The 22,082-nt window shown below is 37.8% G+C and overlaps 1 protein-coding gene across 1 annotated transcript; it reads right to left on the bottom strand.

Moving 5' to 3' along the window:
• Positions 1–763: 763 nt before the first annotated feature.
• LOC142530123 (uncharacterized protein At5g48480) lies at positions 764–2,153 on the bottom strand. The gene is made up of 2 exons (XM_075635907.1): positions 1,820–2,153; positions 764–1,176 (listed from the first exon to the last, which is right to left on the bottom strand). Exons 1-2 carry the CDS (start codon positions 2,080–2,082, stop codon positions 957–959), a joined length of 483 nt encoding a protein of 160 aa, XP_075492022.1. The 5' UTR covers positions 2,083–2,153; the 3' UTR covers positions 764–956.
• Between the last annotated feature and the right edge of the window lie 19,929 nt (positions 2,154–22,082).

Here is a 22,082-nt window from a genome sequence, read left to right as displayed (position 1 = left end):
TTTCTAAATAATTGTAAATCAAATTTGATGTAATTAGAATTCGAACTGTTCCAAGTTCCTTCAATTTAAAATCGAAACCCATTATGTTATATTTATAATGAATTAAAATTAAAAATTACTTAGAAAAGTATTTAAAATTCAGTATACAAAATCTATACCCTAACCAAATTTGACCCCATCATCAGAAAGTTATTCTTGCAAAGATATTATTTAAAAGAAAACAAAAAACGAGAAAGGAAAGAGTCAGAAACTCAAAAACTATATAATCGATGGGGAAAAAAATGCCAAAAAATTCCGGCTCCGCTAAATAACTACCCTTCCTATTCCAAACTTTTTATACGTATTTGATTTAGATCATCAACATTAAGCAAAATAATTTAAATTTTAGACACAAACTACTAAGAGTGGGTCTCATTTGAGACCGTCTCACGGATCTTAACCTGTGAACAGATCATCCCTACTCATATTCACAATAAAAAATAATATTCTTAACATAAAAAGTAATATTTTTTCATGGATGACCCAAATAAGAGATCCGTCTTACAAATATGACCCATGAGATCGTCTCACTGTGAATTTTCGCCAACTACTAAAACAAACAAAAGTAGGGTTCAAATTTAACACAGAAGTCAAACTGGAAACAACCGTTCACGAGATCTGCGGTATACTGAAATCGAACTCCACACTTACACGCGTCAACCAGCAACGACATCCAAAGAGACAAAATATCAAAAAAGGCAGATAAACGAGGAGGCAGACCGACTATTAGAAAAGCCAATATTAACAAAAAGCAGAATTGCTAACTGGAAGCAAATTAGTCTTCTCATAAAAAGCATCGAGATGCCGATTCAATATCACTAGCACTTCTGATGATTCAGATTTTCATAGATCAACAAGGACCGAATTCATATATTGTCTTTACCTAACTGATTAAAAGGGATTGAATCTAAGGACTCTCAAGCTGCCACGTCAGCGGTCTTCTTGGATGGGGAGCAGATTACCCAGACGTTGCCGTAGGGGTCCTTGACCTTGCCCACGCGCCCACCGAAACACGCGTCCTCAACCTCCGAGACCTCTCCGTCGGCAACAGCACCGGCGGTCACAGCTTTGGACAAGGCAGCTTCAACGTCCTCTGTCTCCAGACAGAACACGCTACCAGTCACAGCAGTCTTCACACTATCAAATATAACATACAATAATCCAACAGAGATTCAGTGTTTCCTTCTTCACATTATTATCCACAAAAACTACTCACAATAAATTACAAATTTTCGAGAAAGCGGAATCTGAATGATGTCAGGGTTAGCAATAATCATAATGACGGAAAGCGGAGTCTGCGTTACAAAAAAAAAATTACAACAGAATAAACAATATAACCAAATTTAATTAGATAAATAAATAATAAAAACTTACAGATATACGATGCAAGTCGTGACAAAATTTCGAATGCTGGTCAAAACGTGTGACTAACCGAACCAGAATAAGAACAAATATTTAAAAATCGCATTAAAATGTGTGAATGAACATTTGAGGATATAATAATAGCAATAAGGACTCGCATGCAGACCAAACAACACAAAAAGTCATCGAGTCATTTGGAAACGCTAAACCATTCCCAAGGCATAACAACAAACAGACGCATTAGACATTCTTCAGCATGATGAAAATTACATTATATATGGTTCTGAGAAGCGATTACTAAATCCACATTTTAAAGGCCAAACCACGGATCTGAACAATAAAAACAACGAAGAGTGAAGAGAAAACAAATTATACTAGAAGTAGAAAAAGATGGCATCGCGTCGGAAAAAACACGTACGGTTCAAAGTAGTCATCAGTGAGATCAGAGACAACGATAGAGCTGGAACCTATCTTGAGCTCGGCAGAGATAACGAGAGGAAGTTCCTGCTCCGCTTTCCTCTTCGGATGATTGACGCGGTTCACCTCCTCAGCTCCAAAAGCCTCTTTATAGAACAGAATAGCGTCGTTTGCCTGCGGCGCCTCCATCACGAGCCACGGCTTCACCGCCGCTAACACAACCTCAACCGCCTTCTTCGACCCGTTATGTGCCTCCTGCGCCATTTCCTTGAGAAAACCCTGAGTGAGAGAGAGAGAGAGAGAATATGACTGAGTGAAAGGGAAAAGCGTAGGTGTATTGCGTGAACAGATGTGGGGATCTTTATAGGTAGCGGGTAAGCGGAACCGCTGAGGGGTAATTTCGGGATTAGAGAAATAAGATATCCCCTGTTTTTCTCTTTACTCCTTTGCCCCTACTGGTTGTCGACCAATCGACGGAGATTGCCACTGTGTGATCATGACGTACCTATCCCTGATAAATTCATCCAACGGTAAAAAAATGCTTTCGCAGTAGAAACGTAATTCAAATCAACCGTCCACGAAAAACTACTAATTTGTTATACCGATGCAATGTATATTTACAAAATCATCCCCACCTTTAAACAATAACAAAACCACTCGATCAGATATTATTTCGTAAAATGAAATTCTGAATCACCATGCCAAACGACTTTACTCATCCCACCAAAAAAGGGTTTCTTTCATAAATAATTTTTTTTAAAAAAATTAAAATACAGTAAAATAAGTACAAAACTATCGTGAACCGTCACTGTTGAGAGAAAACTTTGCAAAATTGTAGCATCTGCAAAAAATTTTATTCTATGAATTTTAAAAACTTTATAAGTCCGTTATATACCTTCGTAGTTCTTTCACACATTTAATATCATTTTAAAAATTTTATATCGATCTTGTCCAGTTTCATCTTCTTTTCTCTCAAAAAATTTAAACATATTATTCTATATTTTCGATTTTTCAATATATTTCATGTATAAAATTGGTGTTCTATTATATTTGGGTGGTGATATTATTATTGGGAACGAATCGATGGAATATAGTATAAGCAATCTTTGTTTTAATATAATTTAACTTTTTATGGTCTTGTTATACTTTATCTATATACCCATGCAAACAGCATAGATAAAGTCCTTGATTATGATTTAATACAAATTAATCGTAATTCGATGTTGAAACTCATTTGTAAACACTGCATATTCTAAATTCGTTCCTAGTCGATTCAGCCGCCTAAAACAGGGATAAAGGCCACTTGAGCTCGAGACTAGCATCTGTGATGTTGTGTACTGCGTTTCTTGGTAAGGACATAGAGATGTCCAAACATGCAGATGGGTAGTCATATGATGATTATACCGAACAACCCTCCCTCGGACTTTCCAAGTGGTTATCATTCATCGAGAGGATAAGTCCGTGGTTATGATTGTACACCATTAGTCCTTACGACCCGTGACAACACTGAGGCTCTATATGCTAGGGCTGTGCTTTAACTCGTTTACCGGCTCCAGGAGAGTCATCAGGTGGCGAGGTTAGGTACAATTGCGACACATATAGGAGCCAGTGCATTGTAGTCGGGGATTCACCGCTCACCTACGGGTGTGGATATCCTATGTGATCTGATGAAATAATAGTGCATGGAATCTCTGGCCAGAGTATGAGATGTACTTTAGAGAAGGAGTTCTCAAAATAGTACACGCGATGCCACCATTATAGTTATCACACAGTTATCGAATTAATATGCAACCCTCGATGAACCAATGGTTGCAGATTCGATCGAGATATATGAGATGAAGGGACCGTACTGTACGTTAATCATAATCGACTGGTTCTTGCAGGCACTATCAGTGATACCTGGGGGATCATGGGGCGATGCTACTAGACGCTCTTACCATGATCCGATGGGTGCAATCAGAAATGAGTTCTGACATTCTTAATCAAGGTGTTGATGAAAAGAATGGGGCTAACTGGGGTAAGCCCGAATAAGAATAAATATTATTCTGAATCACAAAGAGTTGTGAACTCACGGCTAGCTGTATCCCTGAACCATTGAGGGTCACACAAGTACTGAATTTTTTTTTCCCGTTGAGAGAATAAATTCAAGGAGTTGAATTTATATTATGATATAGTAAATTCAAAGAGTTGAATTTATGATAATTAAATTTTGAGAAAATAAATTCAAGAAGTTGAATTTATGAGATAGTAAATTCAAGAAGTTGAATTTATGAAATTTGGAGAGAATAAATTCAAGGAGTTGAATTTATAAAATTTGATAATTTAATTTATTAAACTCAAAAGTTGGGTTTATTAAATATTAAATTTTGGAGGTGATGAAAATTCAAGTAGTTGAATTTATAATTTAAATAATAAATTCAAATGTTGAATTAATAATGTATTTAATTTATTAAGCTCAAAAGTTGAGTTGATTAATTAATAAATTAACTATGGTGTGTAATATGTTTAATGGGCTTGTAGGAGTACAAGTCCAACATAATAAATAATTAAAGTTTTAATGGGCCATGATTAAATTAATTAAACTATTTGGACTAGCCCAATTAATTAAATCAAGCCCATTAATGTTAATTATGTCATTAGGCTATTATTTAATTATAAATAACACATGTTAATTAAAAACCTAGCCTACCACAACACAAGGTCTTCGAGACTTTCGCTTTCAAAGAAAAAAACGTCCACTCCCCTTTTTGAAGGAAAATTTTAAGCCGTCTCTCTTAATTTTCTCTCCTACGCAAAATCTCTTCCAATATTTCTAGTGCAATTTGGAAGAGGATCAAACAATTCAGTCGTGGACTTGATTAGACGAAACGAAGGGAGTCTCTTGAAGAAAGTTCGTAGGGATTCATCAAGAGCCAGATCTGTTATACCGGATCGGTTGGTGTCCAGTGATTAATTCACCAAAGGTATAACGATTTTAAACTCCCTATATATGTTTATGTTTAAATCATACGAGCGTCCAAACATATTTTTATTGTCAAAATAAATATTTTTAAATCTTTCGCTGCGTTTGGGCGTGTAGAAAACCGAGATCCAACAGTGGTATCAGAGCCAAGGTTTTTCTAAATCGTATGGTTTTGATATTGAATAATTTATTTCTAACCACACAAGAAAATTTTTCAGAAAATTGTAGCACCATTAAAATTTATTTTTTCTAGAAAACAAAAAAAAAATTATTTTCGTTTCTGCCCGTAACTGTTCCGGGCAGCCCGTGCGCGCAGGGTCGCGCACGGCCAGCGCCTAGCGTGCGCGCAGAGACGCGTAGCGTGCGCGAAGATGGCGCGCGCAGGGCGGCGCAGTGTGCGGAGCGTCCGTACGCGGGCGCCGCCAGCGCTGCGCAGCGCGGCGTGCGGAACGTCCGCACGCGCCGCGCGCGCCTGTGCGCCATGTGCGCACAGGAGTGCCGCCACTGCCCGAAACGTTCGGGCAGCGGGCGGGCGGCTGCCCGGGATCGTCTCGGGAACCGTGCTGGATGTTGGGCCTGAATTGTTTGGGCCTAGGGTGCAATTTTCTGAATTTTAAAATTTTTGGGTAAAATTGATATTTTTGAAAATTGGTTCAATTTTTATTTTGAAAAATTGATTTTTAAAAAATTAATAATTTTCTTGTAAAATAAATAATTAGAATGATATTTTAATTATTTATGGTAAAAATGAGTTTTACAAGAAATCAATTTTATTGATTTAATTGGAAATTAAATAAATGAGTTTATTTAATTTATTAAATTCTTTAATAATTGTGGTGGTTAGTGATAAAATTATTAGATATATGATTTATCAATTAATTAAATTGTTTAATTAAATTGATGTTAATATTTGATATTAAATGCATGAAGGATGATCGAGAGCCTTGACCAATGTGTTAGGTGTATGTTAGGATATTTTACTGTTTTATTCGTTTTTAATATTTGATATTAATAAAGTGGGCCTGGTTTATGGCTCGTTTCCACCCCATGAGATGTATCCCTTATATGCCATGGCTATTTAAATGTAATATTAGAAATAGTGGGAGATCAAGAATGAAAGATAGTGGGCCCGATGAACGAGATGAAGACATGTAAAATATTGGAAGCTCTTGTAATAGTTGCATTTGCATCCATGCATTCACCTAGGTTTGGACCTGGATCCATGTATGGCTCACATGGATCTAATAGTGTTGGCGATCGATCATCCTTATTTATTGTTGAATGTCATATTATGATATATGTGATATATAGTAGTATGCATGCATGTATATTATTAGATAATATTGTTGCATGGATCCGGCAAACATACAAACTCGTGGCACGCGATTTGAAATTAAAATGATGAGACAATTTTAAAATTAAAATCCCTCATTTTGAATATGATTCAAAATTCATATCAAACCGTAAAAGGTAAAATTAAAAGAGTTTAATTTTTCCTCGCCTTCCATCATCCGTGGTTGCATGTTGATCGCTACCCGCGGACAGTGTCTGGCTCATATTCTTGGGGAGGTCTGTACGCCGGAAAGCTGTGACTTCCACCGGACATATGATGTGAATTGAGTGGAACTCCCATGACTTCGGCTCATATTATTGGGGGAACTCATGGCGACCGTCCACTACAATTCAATATTGATGGGTTGGTTTGACACGTGAAAATAAACGACGTCATATTATTGGGTCCTTATTAAACGTGAGGAAAAACACGTGGAGGTTGCATAGGAATGCAATTGGACTCTACCTTTTAGAAATTATAATTGGCTGATATTATTCGGGATTATAATTGGCTAATTGGACTCTACGTGTCCACTAAGGAAAATACGATTTCCCTTTTTCATCAGAGGGTGGTGGAAATGTCAAAATAGTGGGAGGGAGATTTATAAAATAAAATCCATATTTTATATCTTAAAATTATTTTAAAATAATCAGCAACAATTATTCTGTTTCCATATCAGTATATTTTCGATTTTGTCACGTAATCCATTTTTGTTATTAACAAGCTATTCGTAACTAATTTTCAAGACTGGTTGGGAAAATTGTTCTAAATTCGGAAAAAATGATATACACACTAATGTCAGTCCTGCTGAACTGACAAAGCATGCAAGATGGTAGGACCATAGTATGCAAGCTAAAGTGTGATGTGCTCGCTTCTATGTCAAATGAACTGTAGGGATAGTTTGAGAAAATGTTGAATGCTACTGACATTCGAATACACATGCAAGAGTTGCATGGTACATGAAACTCGTACAATGATGCACACCACTTTTAAAAGCTCATGACTACACGAATGCAAGATGAGGCTTTGGTCCATGAGCGTAGTGTACGTATGACTGGGCTTATTGAAAATGTGGTGGGCCTGGAATATGTGATTCCTAACGAGTTAGTTGATAACATCAATTTGTTATCTTTCTATTCCTCATTTGACGGGGTTATGGTGAACTTCAATTTGAATAAGATAGATGATAGCCTTGAAGAGCTAGTCAATACGCTTATGACTTATGAGATCACCATGAAATAAGAAAATCGTTGTTTTTATAATGGGCCTCTCGTCGGACGAAAAATGGCCCACAAGGTAAGGGAAAGAAATGTTCTGTCCCTCACAAGAAAAACAATCCCAATAAGAGGTAAACTCTGAAAGACACTTAAAAGGCCTACAAAGCCCGCTAAGTTAGAACATATTTATTTCACTGCATGAAGTCCGGACATAAGAAATTATATGTGCCAGAAATGTTCTGGAAATGATAAGTGAATGTCCAAGTAAACATGATTTCAACAACAAACAAAATAAAGTTAGATGATCCAAATCTCACACAAATATGGCACGCTAGACTATGTCACATTTCCCAAAGAAGGATGCACAAACTAGTGGGAGAAGACATGTTTGACTTGTCAAACATAAATTCTCTACTTACTTGTAAGTCCTGTCTAAAAGGAAAAATGACCAAGACTCCATTCGATGGAAACGTGGAACGTGCACATGGTCTACTGGATTTGATCCACACAGACGTTTGTGGCCCGCTAAGTGTTAGCACAAAATATGGGCATTCCTACTTCATTACCTTTACTAATGACCATTCGAGGTATGGGTACGTTTATTTGATGAAACACAAATCTGAAGCATTTGAAAAGTTCAAAGAATTCAGATCTGAAGTAGAAAAACAACTAGAAAGAAGTATTAAGACACTTCGATCTGATCGAGGTGGTGAATACTTGAGTGCTAAAATTTTGGATTATCTAAAAGAGAATGATATTCTCTCACAGTGTACTCCACCAGCAACACCACAATTGAATGGTGTTTCTGAACGTCATGAGCGAACCTTGTTGGACATGGTTCGATCTATCATGGGATTCACTGAATTGCCTACATCGTTTTGGGGCTTTGCGCTTGAAACTGCGGCAATGTTGTTGAATAATGTCCATACTAAAGCATTGGATAAAACACCATATGAGATATGGATGGAAAAAACTCTCAAATATTCTTACATGAGAATATGGGGATGTCCTGCTTACGTGAAGCAGACAGTGGGAGACAAATTGGATAGTAGATCCACTTTGTGCTACTTTGTAGAATATCCAAAGAATTCTGTTGGGTATTATTTCTATCGTCCCAATGAAGCAAAATTGTTTGTTTCAAGAAATGCCACCTTTTTGGAAAAGGAATTTCTATTAGATAGAAAAGGCAAGATGATAGAACTTGAAGAAATTCAAGATACTCCCTCAACTGTAGAAGTTTAACCCATTTCTAAGAACCAGTAGTTGAAGTACAAGCTCCTAGGAGGTCTGATAGGGTTATTAGACCACCTGCAAGACATACGCTTCTTCATGAACAAGACCATGATGAGTCTTGTGTTGGATATGATCCAATGAACTTTAAAGAAGCAATATCTGATACTGATTGAACCAAATGGCTTGAAGCCATGCAGTCGAAAATGGACTCTATATATTCAAACCAAGTCTGGACATTGGTGGATCAACCTGAGGGAATCATTCCTATAGGGTGCAAATGGATCTACAAAAGAAAGCTTGGGGCGAATGGGAAGGTAGTGACCTTCAAAGCAAGACTGGTTGCAAAAGATTATACTCAAAGGCATGAAGTTGACTATGAGGAAATTTTTCACCAGTTGCTACGTTTAAATCCATTAGATTACTACTAGCCATAGCATCATGGTATGACTATGAGATATGACAAATGGATGTAAAGACTGCATTTCTCATTGGAGACATCAAAGAAGAAATTTATATGTCTCAACCTGAGGGATACACATCAGTAGGAAGTGAGTATAAGATATGCAAACTTCAGAGATCAATACATGGTCTCAAGCAGGCATCAAGGAGTTGGAACCTCAGATTTGATAGCACTATCAAAGAGTTTGATTTTGCTAAGAATCCTGAGGAACCGTGCGTGTACAAGAAGGTTAGTGGGAGTGTAGTAACATTCCTTTTACTTTATGTTGATGATATCCTGCTCATTGAGAATGATGTAGGATTATTGCAATCAACTAAAGTATGGTTGGCCTGTAAATTCTCCATGAAAGACATGTGTGAAGCATCCTATGTATTGAGAATACAAATCTATAGAGATAGATAAAAAATGATGCTAGGACTCACCCAAGTCACTTATATCGATACCATTCTGAAGCGATTCTCTATGGAAGAGTCCAAGAGAGGATACTTACCCATGTGTCATGGTGTTATTTTATCTAAAGCTATGTGTCCCAAAACAGATGAAGAGATAGAGATGATGACACGTATTCCATATGCGTCAGCTATTGGTAGTATCATGTATGGTATGATATCGACACGTTCTGATGTTGCTTACGCTCTGAGTGTTACAAGCAGATATCAGGCAAACCCTGGTCCAATGTATTGGAAGGCCGTGAAAGATAATCTTAAGTACTTGAGAAGGACTAAGAACTTGTTCATGGTCTACGGGGGTGGAGAATTAAAAATTGGAAGGCTACACTGATTCTAGCTTCCAATGTGACGTAGATGATTCGAAATCGACCTCTGGCTTTGTATTCATGCTATATGGTGCGGCTGTTTTTTGGAAAAGTTCCAAGCAAGACACCGTTGCGGATTCCACCACTGAAACTGAATACATTGTTGCATCTGATGCAGCCAAAGAGGTAGTTTGGATGAGGAATTTTGTCCAAGAGTTGGGCGTTATTCCTTATAGAGTTGATCCAGTCCCGTCGTACTGTGACAACACTGGTGCCATTGCGCAAGCAAAGGAACCAAGGTCTCATCAGCGATCCAAACATGTACTGAGGAAGTTCCACATCATACGGGAGATTGTGGGAAGAAGAGACATATCAGTCGAAAGACTCCCCTCTGCAGATAATGTTGCTGATCCACTTACAAAGCCCTTGCCAGGACCATTGTTTGAAAAGCATCGCGAAGCAATGGGATTAAGGGTAGTTGGCTCTAGGGCAAGTGGGAGATTGTTAGAGTAGATGCCCTGCAAGCCAACGGTTGGCTAGGGAATTTATTGACTCAAGTGAAATAAGCAATCTTTATTTTAATATAATTTAACTTTTTATGGTCTTGTTATACTTTATCTGTATACCCATGCAAACAGCATAGATAAAGTCCTTGATTATGCTTTAATACAAATGAATCGTAATTCGATGTTGAAACTCATTTGTAAACACTGCATATTCTAAATTCGTTCCTAGTCGATTCAGCCGCCTAAAACAGGGATAAAGGCCACTTGAGCTCGAGACTAGCATCTGTGATGTTGTGTACTGCGTTTCTTGGTAAGGGCATAGAGATGTCCAAACATGCAGATGGGTAGTCATATGATGATTATACCGAACAACCCTCCCTCGGACTTTCCAAGTGGTTATCATTCATCGAGAGGATAAGTCCGTGGTTATGATTGTACACCATTAGTCCTTACGACCCGGGAATACACTGAGGCTCTATATGCTAGGGCTGTGCTTTGACTCGTTTACCGGCTCCAGGAGAGTCATCAGGTGGCGAGGTTGGGTACAGTTGCGACACATATAGGAGCCAGTGCATTGTAGTCGGGGATTCACCGCTCACCTACGGGTGCGGATATCCTATGTGATCTGATGAAATAATAGTGCATGGAATCTCTGGCCAGAGTATGAGATGTACTTTAGAGAAGGAGTTCTCAAAATAGTACACGCGATGCCACTATTATAGTTATCACATAGTTATCGAATTAATATGCAACCCTCGATGAACCAATGGTAGCAGATTCGATCGGGATATATGAGATGAAGGTACCGTACTGTACGTTAATTATAATCCACTGGTTCTTGCAGGCACTATCAGTGATACCTGGGGATCATGAGGCGATGCTACTAGACGCTCTTACCATGATCCGATGGGTGCAATCAGAAATGAGTTCTGACATTCTTAATCAAGGTGTTGATGAAAAGAATGGGGCTAATTGGGGTAAGCCCGAATAAGAATAAATATTATTTTGAATCACAAAGAGTTGTGAACCCACGGCTAGCTGTATCCCTGAACCATTGAGGGTCACACAAGTACTGGATTGTTTTTTCCCGTTGAGAGAATAAATTCATGGAGTTGAATTTATATTATGATATAGTAAATTCAAAGAGTTGAATTTATGATAATTAAATTTTGAGAAAATAAATTCAAGAAGTTGAATTTATGAGATAGTAAATTCAAGAAGTTGAATTTATGAAATTTGGAGAGAATAAATTCAAGGAGTTGAATTTATAAAATTTGATAATTTAATTTATTAAACTCAAAAGTTGGGTTTATTAAATATTAAATTTTGGAGGTGATGAAAATTCAAGTAGTTGAATTTATAATTTAAATAATAAATTCAAATGTTGAATTAATAATGTATTTAATTTATTAAGCTCAAAAGTTGAGTTGATTAATTAATAAATTAAATATGGTGTGTAATATGTTTAATGGACTTGTAGGAGTACAAGTCCAACATAATAAATAATTAAAGTTTTAATGGGCCATGATTAAATTAATTAAACTATTTGGACTAGCCCAATTAATTAAATCAAGCCCATTAATGTTAATTATATCATTAGGCTATTATTTAATTATAAATAACACATGTTAATTAAAAACCTAGCCTACCACAACACAAGGTCTTCGAGACTTTCACTTTCAAAGAAAAAAAAACGGCCACTCCCCTTTTTGAAGGAAAATTTTGAGCCGTCTCTATTAATTTTCTCTCCTACGCAAAATCTCTTCCAATTTTTCTAGTGCAATTTGGAAGAGGATCAAACAATTCAGTCGTGGACCTGATTAAACGAAACGAAAGGAGTCTCTTGAAGAAAGTTCGTAGGGATTCATCAAGAGCCAGATCTGTTATACCGGATCGGTTGGTGTCCAGTGATTAATTCACCAAAGGTATAACGATTTTAAACTCCCTATATATGTTTATGTTTAAATCATACGAGCGTCCAAACATATTTTGATTGTCAAAATAAATATTTTTAAATCTTCCGCTGCGTTTGGGCGTGTAGAAAACCGAGATCCAACAGTTTGTACGAAGTTAAACATCAATCCAATGAATTTTACTATCAAATTGTCAACTAAATATTCATTCATTGAGAAAGTGTCTTGGAATGAAATACATGCCAACATTGTCGATGAAAAAGTTTTAAAGTTTATAATGTAATGCCAAAATTTGCAGATGTTACATTTGTACGTGAAAAGCCAACAAACCTTTATTTTGGGGTTCATGAACATTAATCATATATTTCACACGTTCAGAATTTGATTTCCAAAACCAACCTGATACTTCTACGTATATGTGTTTTAATGATCCATAGTCATATATTCCACATGTCACTGACATATTAACCAATATAAATTTGGAGCATGAAAGTGGATCGTGGGGTCGATATATTATAGGATCGTCTTAAGAAAATCTCACATGTTGGCCTAATATAACAATTGTTTGGGCCGAAAATGTTGGAACAAGTTGGGTTCCAATTGATCATGCGGTTGATGTGGAGGCTCGTTCTTTAGATGATGGAGAAAATAATAATTATTCTTTTAGGAGTTATACTGAACCAGATGTTTCATATGTAGAGTCTTCAAAAGATGAGAATAGTGAAGAAGATGAGATAAATGATGATAGAGAAGAGAGTATGTGTGATTTTGATGATGAGAGGGCGTCATCACGTGAACCACCTTGTGGCACTTTACATAGAAAACAGACACCATTTATGCCAGATACATCTAAGATACCATCATTTTTTGAGATTCTATTGGTGTACCTTCTGATTTGCTATCCAACTTTTATAATCCAAACAAAAGAGAGCTATCTGTAAAATGATTTTTAGGGATAAAACTGATTTGATTGCATATGTGAAAATTACTCGGTCAGAGTTTCTAGATGTGAGTATGGTTTTGTTGATAGCAGAAGTACTTTGTGGAAACTGCGGCGCAAAAACACATCATCTACTATCAGGTTTCAATGGGGTTTTCGAGCTTATTTGAAGTCGAAGACAGGTTATTGGAAAATAGCAAAATGTGGTGAGCCACTGACATGTATCTCTACCAATGTCGGTATAGATCATTGCAACTTGAGTAGTGACATGGTGGCAAATACATTGTTGGGTATTGTATGATGTGATCCTGCGTTCGAGATTAAGTATATAATTGGGCAAGTGAAATATAAATTTGAATTTTCAATCTCGTATACAAAGGCATGGCGAATTTTGCAGCATACCATGGAGATTGTTTATGGTAAATGGGAGAGCTCTGTGAAGCTACTTCCAAAATATATAGGTGCTCTGTCCAAATATAATTCAGGAACAATTGTGGAGTGGAACCATCTGAGAACAAACAACCAAATTGAGAGATAAAAACATTAAACTAAGTTTTTTGGGATTTCAAGTCGTGCATATAGATGGGTTTCGACACTACCGCAAAATCATTAGTGTCGATGGTGCATATCAGTACGCAAAATATAATTAAAAAATATTGATCGTTGTCACCTTGGATGCGAACAATCTAGTTCTACCACTAGCTTTCTCCATCATGGATGAAGAGACAACTGGGTCATGGAAATGATTCTTAGAGAATCTAGGCCGACGTGTTGTTTGTGGTGCAAAGGGTGCGTGTATAATTTCTGACATACGTAAGGGAATTGTGCGAGAATTTGAAAATCTACCATATTTTTGACCTTCACATGGTTTCCATCGTTTTTGTTTTAGAGACATATGCCCAAATTTTAATGCTAAGTTCAAAGATATGCCCTTGAAAAATTTATGCTGGGAAACGGGTACGCAAAACCAAATTTGTAAGTTTGAAGCAACAATTGAGACAATCAACATTTTTGCTCACATGTATTTGACATGAATTTATAAGGAGAAATGGAGTTTAGCACATGATGGTTGTTGGGGTCGTGGGTGATGACGACCAACGTGTCAGAGTGCTTAAATAAAGTGTTTAAGGGTGCTCATAGACTTCATATTTCTATGATAGCACACTTGACCCATCAAAGGTGCGTACAATACTTCATTGAACATGTCACAAAAGATCGTCGTATGGTTCATGAAAATCAGTTGTGGTGACCCGGACACTAATTCATTTTCTTAATCATTATTTAGATTCAATATAACAATTAAGTAGTGTGGGACATAAATCTTTTTTTTTTTTTAAATGCAAGTACGGAAACGTAATGTAATAAATCGGATATACATGTCAACATAAAAGTACAGGTCTTGTACAACATCTCTTTATCTCAAACTAGGGTTCAAAAACTATACATCAAGTGCTGAATCCTATTCTACTTCTGAGCCCAGATCTCCACGTTAACCGTAATCTCTCATCCTCTTCCTAATCCTGATCCTGTCTCACCTGTTGTCATGCACACATACAGACACAACAACAGCCGGATAACTCCGGTGAGAAATACATCCCAGTATAAACAATGAATACATGCAATCATATAACAAATATGAAAGCATGAAACAGATATCAGTAGCATGTATCAAATCAGAAAAACATGTATCGATATAACGCTATAAATAAACTCTGGACTCGTCATCTCAGACTCGACTCATCTCTAATCTAGGGATCCCGGTTCCTGGATATTACAATATACCGAATCTCAGCGATAGGAATGAATCAACTCCTAAGAGACATCGATATAGATCACATATCAAGTGTCTTGGCGACTCAGCCGAAGACTTGGCACATCAGCCAATGACTAGGCGCATCAGCCCATAACTCCATACATACTCTGCTATAAATCAATAGAATAAGCATATCAATCTCAGACATTGCAACATATCGAGGCAATGACAATTCAGTATGTGATTTTGGGAAACTCAAGTTAAATCAAACACGAGTTGTGCAATCTCGGATCAACATTGATTTATACCTTTCTCTTCTCGGTCTGACGAAATCGAAGTCTCGAATTCAAATTTGTCCATACTCAATCTGGTAATAACAATATCGAGGAGTATAATATCAATACACCAGTCAAATCAATACTGAATATAATCAGAACTCAATCAAATTCTGTTTCAACGGCATAACTGCATAATCTCAGTATACCCAGCAATACAATATCAATAAGATATCAATCCCAACATCTCATAATCGATAGCAATACAAATCTGATATAAAATCTCAATCAAATCAATTATTATAATTCATAACAATTCTGTACGGTATCCGTTCTTCAATCCGGTTTCGATTATACGATGTCTACTATATCAAGAACACCATATATGAATCATATCCGATTCCTTCAATATCATAGTTTCAAATCATAATAGAAATCAATAAAACTTACATCCAGTTATAGTCTTTGTCGATAGAAACACAGTACTGAAGTCGGATTGAAATTCTGACGGACGGATTTTACAAAATCACAATTTTAGTATCACGAATTGAAAACTTCTCACGGGAGCTTCTTTCGTTCTCTTGCCACTCAGTCTGAAGGAATGAATACATTTGATATATGTATCTTGCATGTTCAAGCCATGTGGCTCATCCTTCACGCTGCACGTCTCGCGCATATGCGCGACCTCCTTCGGTGCATATGCGCGAGATACTATGTCTCGGTGCATAGCATCACGGTAACTCGCGCATATGCGCGCCCTCACTCGGCGCATATGCGTGAGGCTCTTCACAAATCTCTGCCACCCTCGCGCATATGCGCCGGTCCATGTCGCGTTTATGCGCGAGGTGCTCTGCCTATCTCGTGCATATGCGCCCGACGGGGTCGCGCATATGCGCGAGGCTCCTTCCTCGCACATAACTTCAATTCTTCTTTTCGGCTTTCCCGATCTGATCCGTTCAATCTATAATCACCTCAATTATCAATAAATCATTTCAGATTATAATAACAAAATTCTCGGGCATTACATTTCTCCCCCCTAAGATCTGATTTCGTCCCCGAAATCACAGGCAATCAACTCAGATAACAAATCTGATACAATAAGGAATGAAGAATAGAAGCTAATCAGAAATCTCACGTCAATGAAATAATTCTGGGAATCTCTGTCTCATGTCTGATTCTGTTTCCCAAGTAGCTTCTTCAATGCCATGTCGACTCCACTGAACTTTCACCAGCGGAATAGTTTTCGTTCTGAGCTATTTTCATTTCCTGACGGATTAGCTTCACTCTCTTTCTATCATATCTCTCATATCATATCAGGTCCAATCTCAGGTACCTCGGATACGTAATCTCAATACAGAGCGAATCTGCACTTCTTGCCATACAACGCTTCAAACAGTGTCATCTCTATACTCGTCTGATACCTGCTGTTGTACGAAAACTCACAAAGTGACAATGAATCCTCCCAACTAGTGCTAAAATCAAGCACTACAGCTCTAAGCATATCCTCCAGTATTTGTATAGTCCGCTCTGACTGTCCGTCGGTCTGTGGATGATATGCGGTACTCAGATGTAACTTCGTACCTAGAGCCTGCTGTAAACTCTGCCAAAAGTGCGAAGTAAACCGAGGATCACGGTCTGAAACAATCAACTTCGGCACTCTATACAATCTGACCAACTTTCTGACATAATCTCTGCCATCTGGTCATGTCTGTACATCATCTTGTACGAAATAAAACATGCTGATTTGGTCAATCTTTCAATAATAACTCAAATCGCATTACAATCTCGGGAGGATCTCGGTAGCTTCGTTACAAAATCCATGAAAATTTGATTCCATTTCCATTCAGGAATAGATAAACTCTGTAACAGTTCTCCTGGTTTCTTTCTTTCTACTTTTACCTATTGGCAATTCAGACATTTGGATATAAATTCAGCAATATCAGCTTTCATCTGTTTCCACCAAAACTGTCTTTTCAAATCATTGTACATCTTCCTACTACCAAAACGAATACAAAATCGACTGCTATGCGCTTATGACAATATCTGTCGTTTCAAATCCGAAACCTCTAGCATAACAAGACGATTATTCACATAAAACACATTGTCACAAACCTGATACTCGGATCAATGCCCTACTCAGACTATCGATATCGAGTTCTGAACATTCCGATCAACTTTCTGAGCCGCTTTAATTCTCAAAATCAGCTCTGGTTCGATTCGAATAGTATATAGTCTCAACGGTTGACAATCTGTCTCAAATATCAATCCAGAAAGACAGCAATCTCCTATCATATGTGAAACACCAAACGTCGATAAAGATAAAGAATATACCTTTCGACTCAGTGCATCTGCTGTATTAGATTTTCCCGGATTGTATTTGATTTCATAATCAAAATCTTTCAATAAATCAAGCCATCTTCTCTACCTCATATTCAATTCTGATGGTGAAAATAGATATTTTAGACTCTTGTGATCAGAATAGATTTCAAACTTCTCACTGTATATAGATAGTGTCGTCATATCTTCAGTTCAAATACGATGGCTGCCAATTCAAGATTCTGAATTGGGAAGCGAAACTCATGTGGCTTCAACTATCTCGAAGCATAAGCGATAACATGTCCCCGTTGCATCAGAACACTACCCAACCCTCTGTGAGAAGCGTCACAATAAACTATAAAATCACCAGTACCTGATGGAATAGTCAAGATCGGAGCACTGGTCAATCTCTTCTTCAACTCAAGAAAACTGGACTCACAGTCTTCTGACCACACAAATAGAGCATTTTTCTGAGTCAACTGAGTAATAGGCTTGGCAATACTCGAAAAATCTTTAATAAATCGACGGTAGTCCAGATATAATGTGACCCAGAAATACAACCTGTCTCACCCAAAACTCATATTTCGACAATTTAGCATACAATTTTTCAGCCCCCAGACTTCTCAAAAAATTCTCAGATGCTCAGCATGATCAATCATATTCTTTGAATATATCAAGATATCAATGAAAATAATCACAAAATCATCAAGATACTTCTGAAATACACGGTTCATCATACCCATAAATACAGCTGGAGCATTAGTTAAACCGAACGGCATGACAATACACTCATAATGTCCATACCTGGTTCTGAACGCTGTCTTCGAAATATCAGAATCTCTGACTCTCAGCTGATGATATCCAGATCTCAGATCGATCTTGGAATATACAGAAGAACCCTGCAACTTATCAAATAAATCATCGATACGAGGCAAAGGGTATTTGTTCTTTACCGTAGCCTTGTTCATTTGCCGGTAATCAATACAGAGTCTCATAGAACAGTCTTTCTTTCTGACAAACAATACTGGAGCACCCCAAGGAGAAACACTTGGTCTGATGTATCCCTTGGCCAGTAAATCTTCCAAATGCTCTTTCAACTCGATTGGTGCCATTCTGTACGGAGTTCTAGAAATCGGAACTGTACTTGGTACCAATTCAATGCTGAAATCTATCTCTCGAATCGGAGGCAAACCCAGAATCTCATCTGGGAAGACATCAGCAAACGGAAAACCCAGAATCTCATCTGGGAAGACATCAGCAAACTCATATACCACTGGCAAATCAGCCAATGATGGGCTCGATTTCAGTAAATCAACTGAATACACAAGGAACCCCTCCACTCTTTTCTGTAATAATCGAGTCATAGCAGATATCAAAAGAATTCTCGATCTAGAACCCTTAACGTAAAATCTCAATTCTTCAGCCATCTCAGGTCTGAATTTCATAATCTTATGGAAACAATCAACGGTAGCTCTGTACTTGGTCAGCATATCAATACCGATAATAAAATCAAATCAGATAACCCAAGTATGATACAGTCTAACTCAATCTCATGCCCGTCATAGTGTAGCATACAATGTTTCACAGCATTCACTGATATCAAACCTTTCCCCAAAGGAGAAGAGACAGATACTACAACAGATAAAAACTCAACAGGCAATGCATGAATCAATGCAAATCACTCAGAAAGAAATGTATGGGATGCACCCATATCAATCAATACATAAGCAGGATAATCACACAATAACAGTTACCTGCAACAACGTCATCTGATGCTTCCTGAGCCTGTTCTTCAGTCAAAGCAGATACTCCGGCCTGCTGTTTGGAGACTGGCTAATAGTCTGGCTTCCTCCTGCCCTCGGCTGTGACTGAGTAGTAGTCGATGGTGGCTGGAAAGAGTGAACAACTGGTGATCGTCTACCAATCTGTACCACTGATCCAGATAATTCTGCTCCCTGAGATCTTCGGGAACCTCTCTGTGGACATACTCTCGCAAAATGTCTCGGCTGTTTGCAGATACGGCAACTACCAATCACTCCGTAGCATTGCTCTGTGGGATGTCTCCCTCCACATGTGCTACAATAGACCCCGGTATAACTCTGGCTCTGTCATGAACCACTTGAGCTGGAGGAACCACTACCATACTTCTTAAACGGTCTCCTTCTGGCTTTCAAATGATCTTTCTTCTTCCCAGTGCTACTATCACCACTCTCAAAATCATCAGATGTCTCAGTGCCCTTCAAAGTCGACTGTTCAAACAACTGAGAGCTCTTCGGTATTGTTTCCCTCGGTGTTACTGTATCATCCATCGGAGTATTCAAGGTACTTCCCAGTTCTGGGATTCTTCGAGGAGGTATATCTGATTACCAAAAGGATTAGTAACCAAATGCAACAAACCTGTTTCAGTCCTCCTCTGATCATCTTACTACTGATCAAGAATCGGTTCTGATTCATCCTCAAATAATACATATTTCCAATCAAATCAGATAATCAGGTAAACATGTATTAAAGCAGTAAATAATGCTAACAATCAAAAGCAAGGAAAGAAAACTCATTCTACCCCGCTCACTATCTTCTATCTCAGGCTAAGGTAACCTACTGCTCTGATACCACCTGCTGTGGGGACCCGGACACTAATTCTTTTTTTTAATCATTAGTTAGATTCAATATAACAATTAAGAAGTGTGGGAGATAATTTTTTTTTTTAAATGCAAGTGCGGAAACGTAATGTAATAAATCGGATATACATGTCAACATAAAAGTACAGGTCTTGTACAACATCTCTTTATCTCAAACTAGGGTTCAAAAACTATACATCAAGTGCTGAATCCTATTCTACTTCTGAGCCCAGATCTCCACGCTAACCGTAATCTCTCATCCTCTTCCTAATCCTGATCCTGTCTCACCTGTTGTCATGCACACATACAGACACAACAACAGTCGGATAACCCCGGTGAGAAATACATCCCAGTATAAACAATGAATACATGCAATCATATAACAAATATGAAAGCATGAAACAGATATCAGTAGCATGTATCAAATCAGAAAAACATGTATCGATATAACGCTATAAATAAACTCTGGACTCGTCATCTCAGACTCGACTCATCTCTAATCTAGGGATCCCGGTTCCTGGATATTACAATATACCGAATCTCAGCGATAGGAATGAATCAACTCCTAAGAGACATCGATATAGATCACATATCAAGTGTCTTGGCGACTCAGCGGAAGACTTGGCACATCAGCCAATGACTAGGCGCATCAGCCCATAACTCCATACATACTCTGCTATAAATCAATAGACTAAGCATATCAATCTCAGACATTGCAACATATCGAGGCAATGACAATTCAGTATGTGATTTTGGGAAACTCAAGTTAAATCAAACTCGAGTTGTGCAATCCGGATCAACATTGATTTATACCTTTCTCTTCTCGGTTTGACGAAGTCGAAGACTCGAATTCAAATCTGTCCATACTCAATCTGGTAATAAAAATATCGAGGAGTATAATATCAATACACCAGTCAAATCAATACTGAATATAATCAGAACTCAATCGAATTCTGTTTCAACGGCATAACTGCATAATCTCAGTATACCCAGCGATACAATATCGATAAGATATCAATCCCAACATCTCATAATCGATAGCAATACAAATATGATATCAAATCTCAATCAAATCAATTCTGATAATTCATAACAATTCTGTACGGTATCCGTTCTTCAATCCGGTTTCGATTATACGATGTCTACTATATCAAGAACACCATATATGAATCATATCCGATTTCTTCAATATCATAGTTTCAAATCATAATAGAAATCAATAAAACTTACGTCCAGTTGAAGTCTTTATCGATAGAAACACAGTACTGAAGTCGGATTGAAATTCTGACGGACGGATTTTACAAAATCACAATTCTAGTATCACGAATTGAAAACTTCTCACGGGAGCTTCTTTCGTTCTCTTGCCACTCAGTCTGAAGGAATGAATACATTTTTTATATATCTTGCATGTTCAAGCCATGTGGCTCATCCTTCACGCTGCACGTCTCGCGCATATGCGCGACCTCCTTCGGCGCATATGCGCGAGACACTATGTCTCGGGGTGTAGCATCACGATAACTCGCGCATATTCGCGCCCTCACTCGGCGCATATGCGCGAGACTCTTCACAACTCTCTGCCATCCTCGCGCATATGCGCCGATCCATGTCGCGCATATGCGCGAGGTGCTCTGCCTATCTCGCGCATATGCGCCCGGCGGGATCGCGCATATGCGCGAGGCTCCTTCCTCGCACATAACTTCAATTCTTCTTTTCGGCTTTCTCGGTCTAATCAGTTCAATCTATAATCACCTCCATTATCAATAAATCATTTCAGATTATAATAACAAAATTCTCGGGCATTACATTAGTCATGGCCAGATTACGCATATCAGAGGTATGACGAATGTTCGAAAAAATCTAGAGAGCATCTTGTTACGAAATATGATGTGGAGACCAAACATATTCAGTTGCAACTGGAGGAAGACCAAGTCATGGTCAAAATTTGCAAGTACTAAAATTTTCAACAAGTGAATGCTCATGTGAT

Source organism: Primulina tabacum, chromosome 16 (genome assembly GCF_025594145.1).
Source record: "Primulina tabacum isolate GXHZ01 chromosome 16, ASM2559414v2, whole genome shotgun sequence".
NCBI classification, from domain to species: Eukaryota; Viridiplantae; Streptophyta; class Magnoliopsida; order Lamiales; family Gesneriaceae; genus Primulina; species Primulina tabacum.
This window is presented reverse-complemented; position numbering and strand designations above follow the sequence as displayed.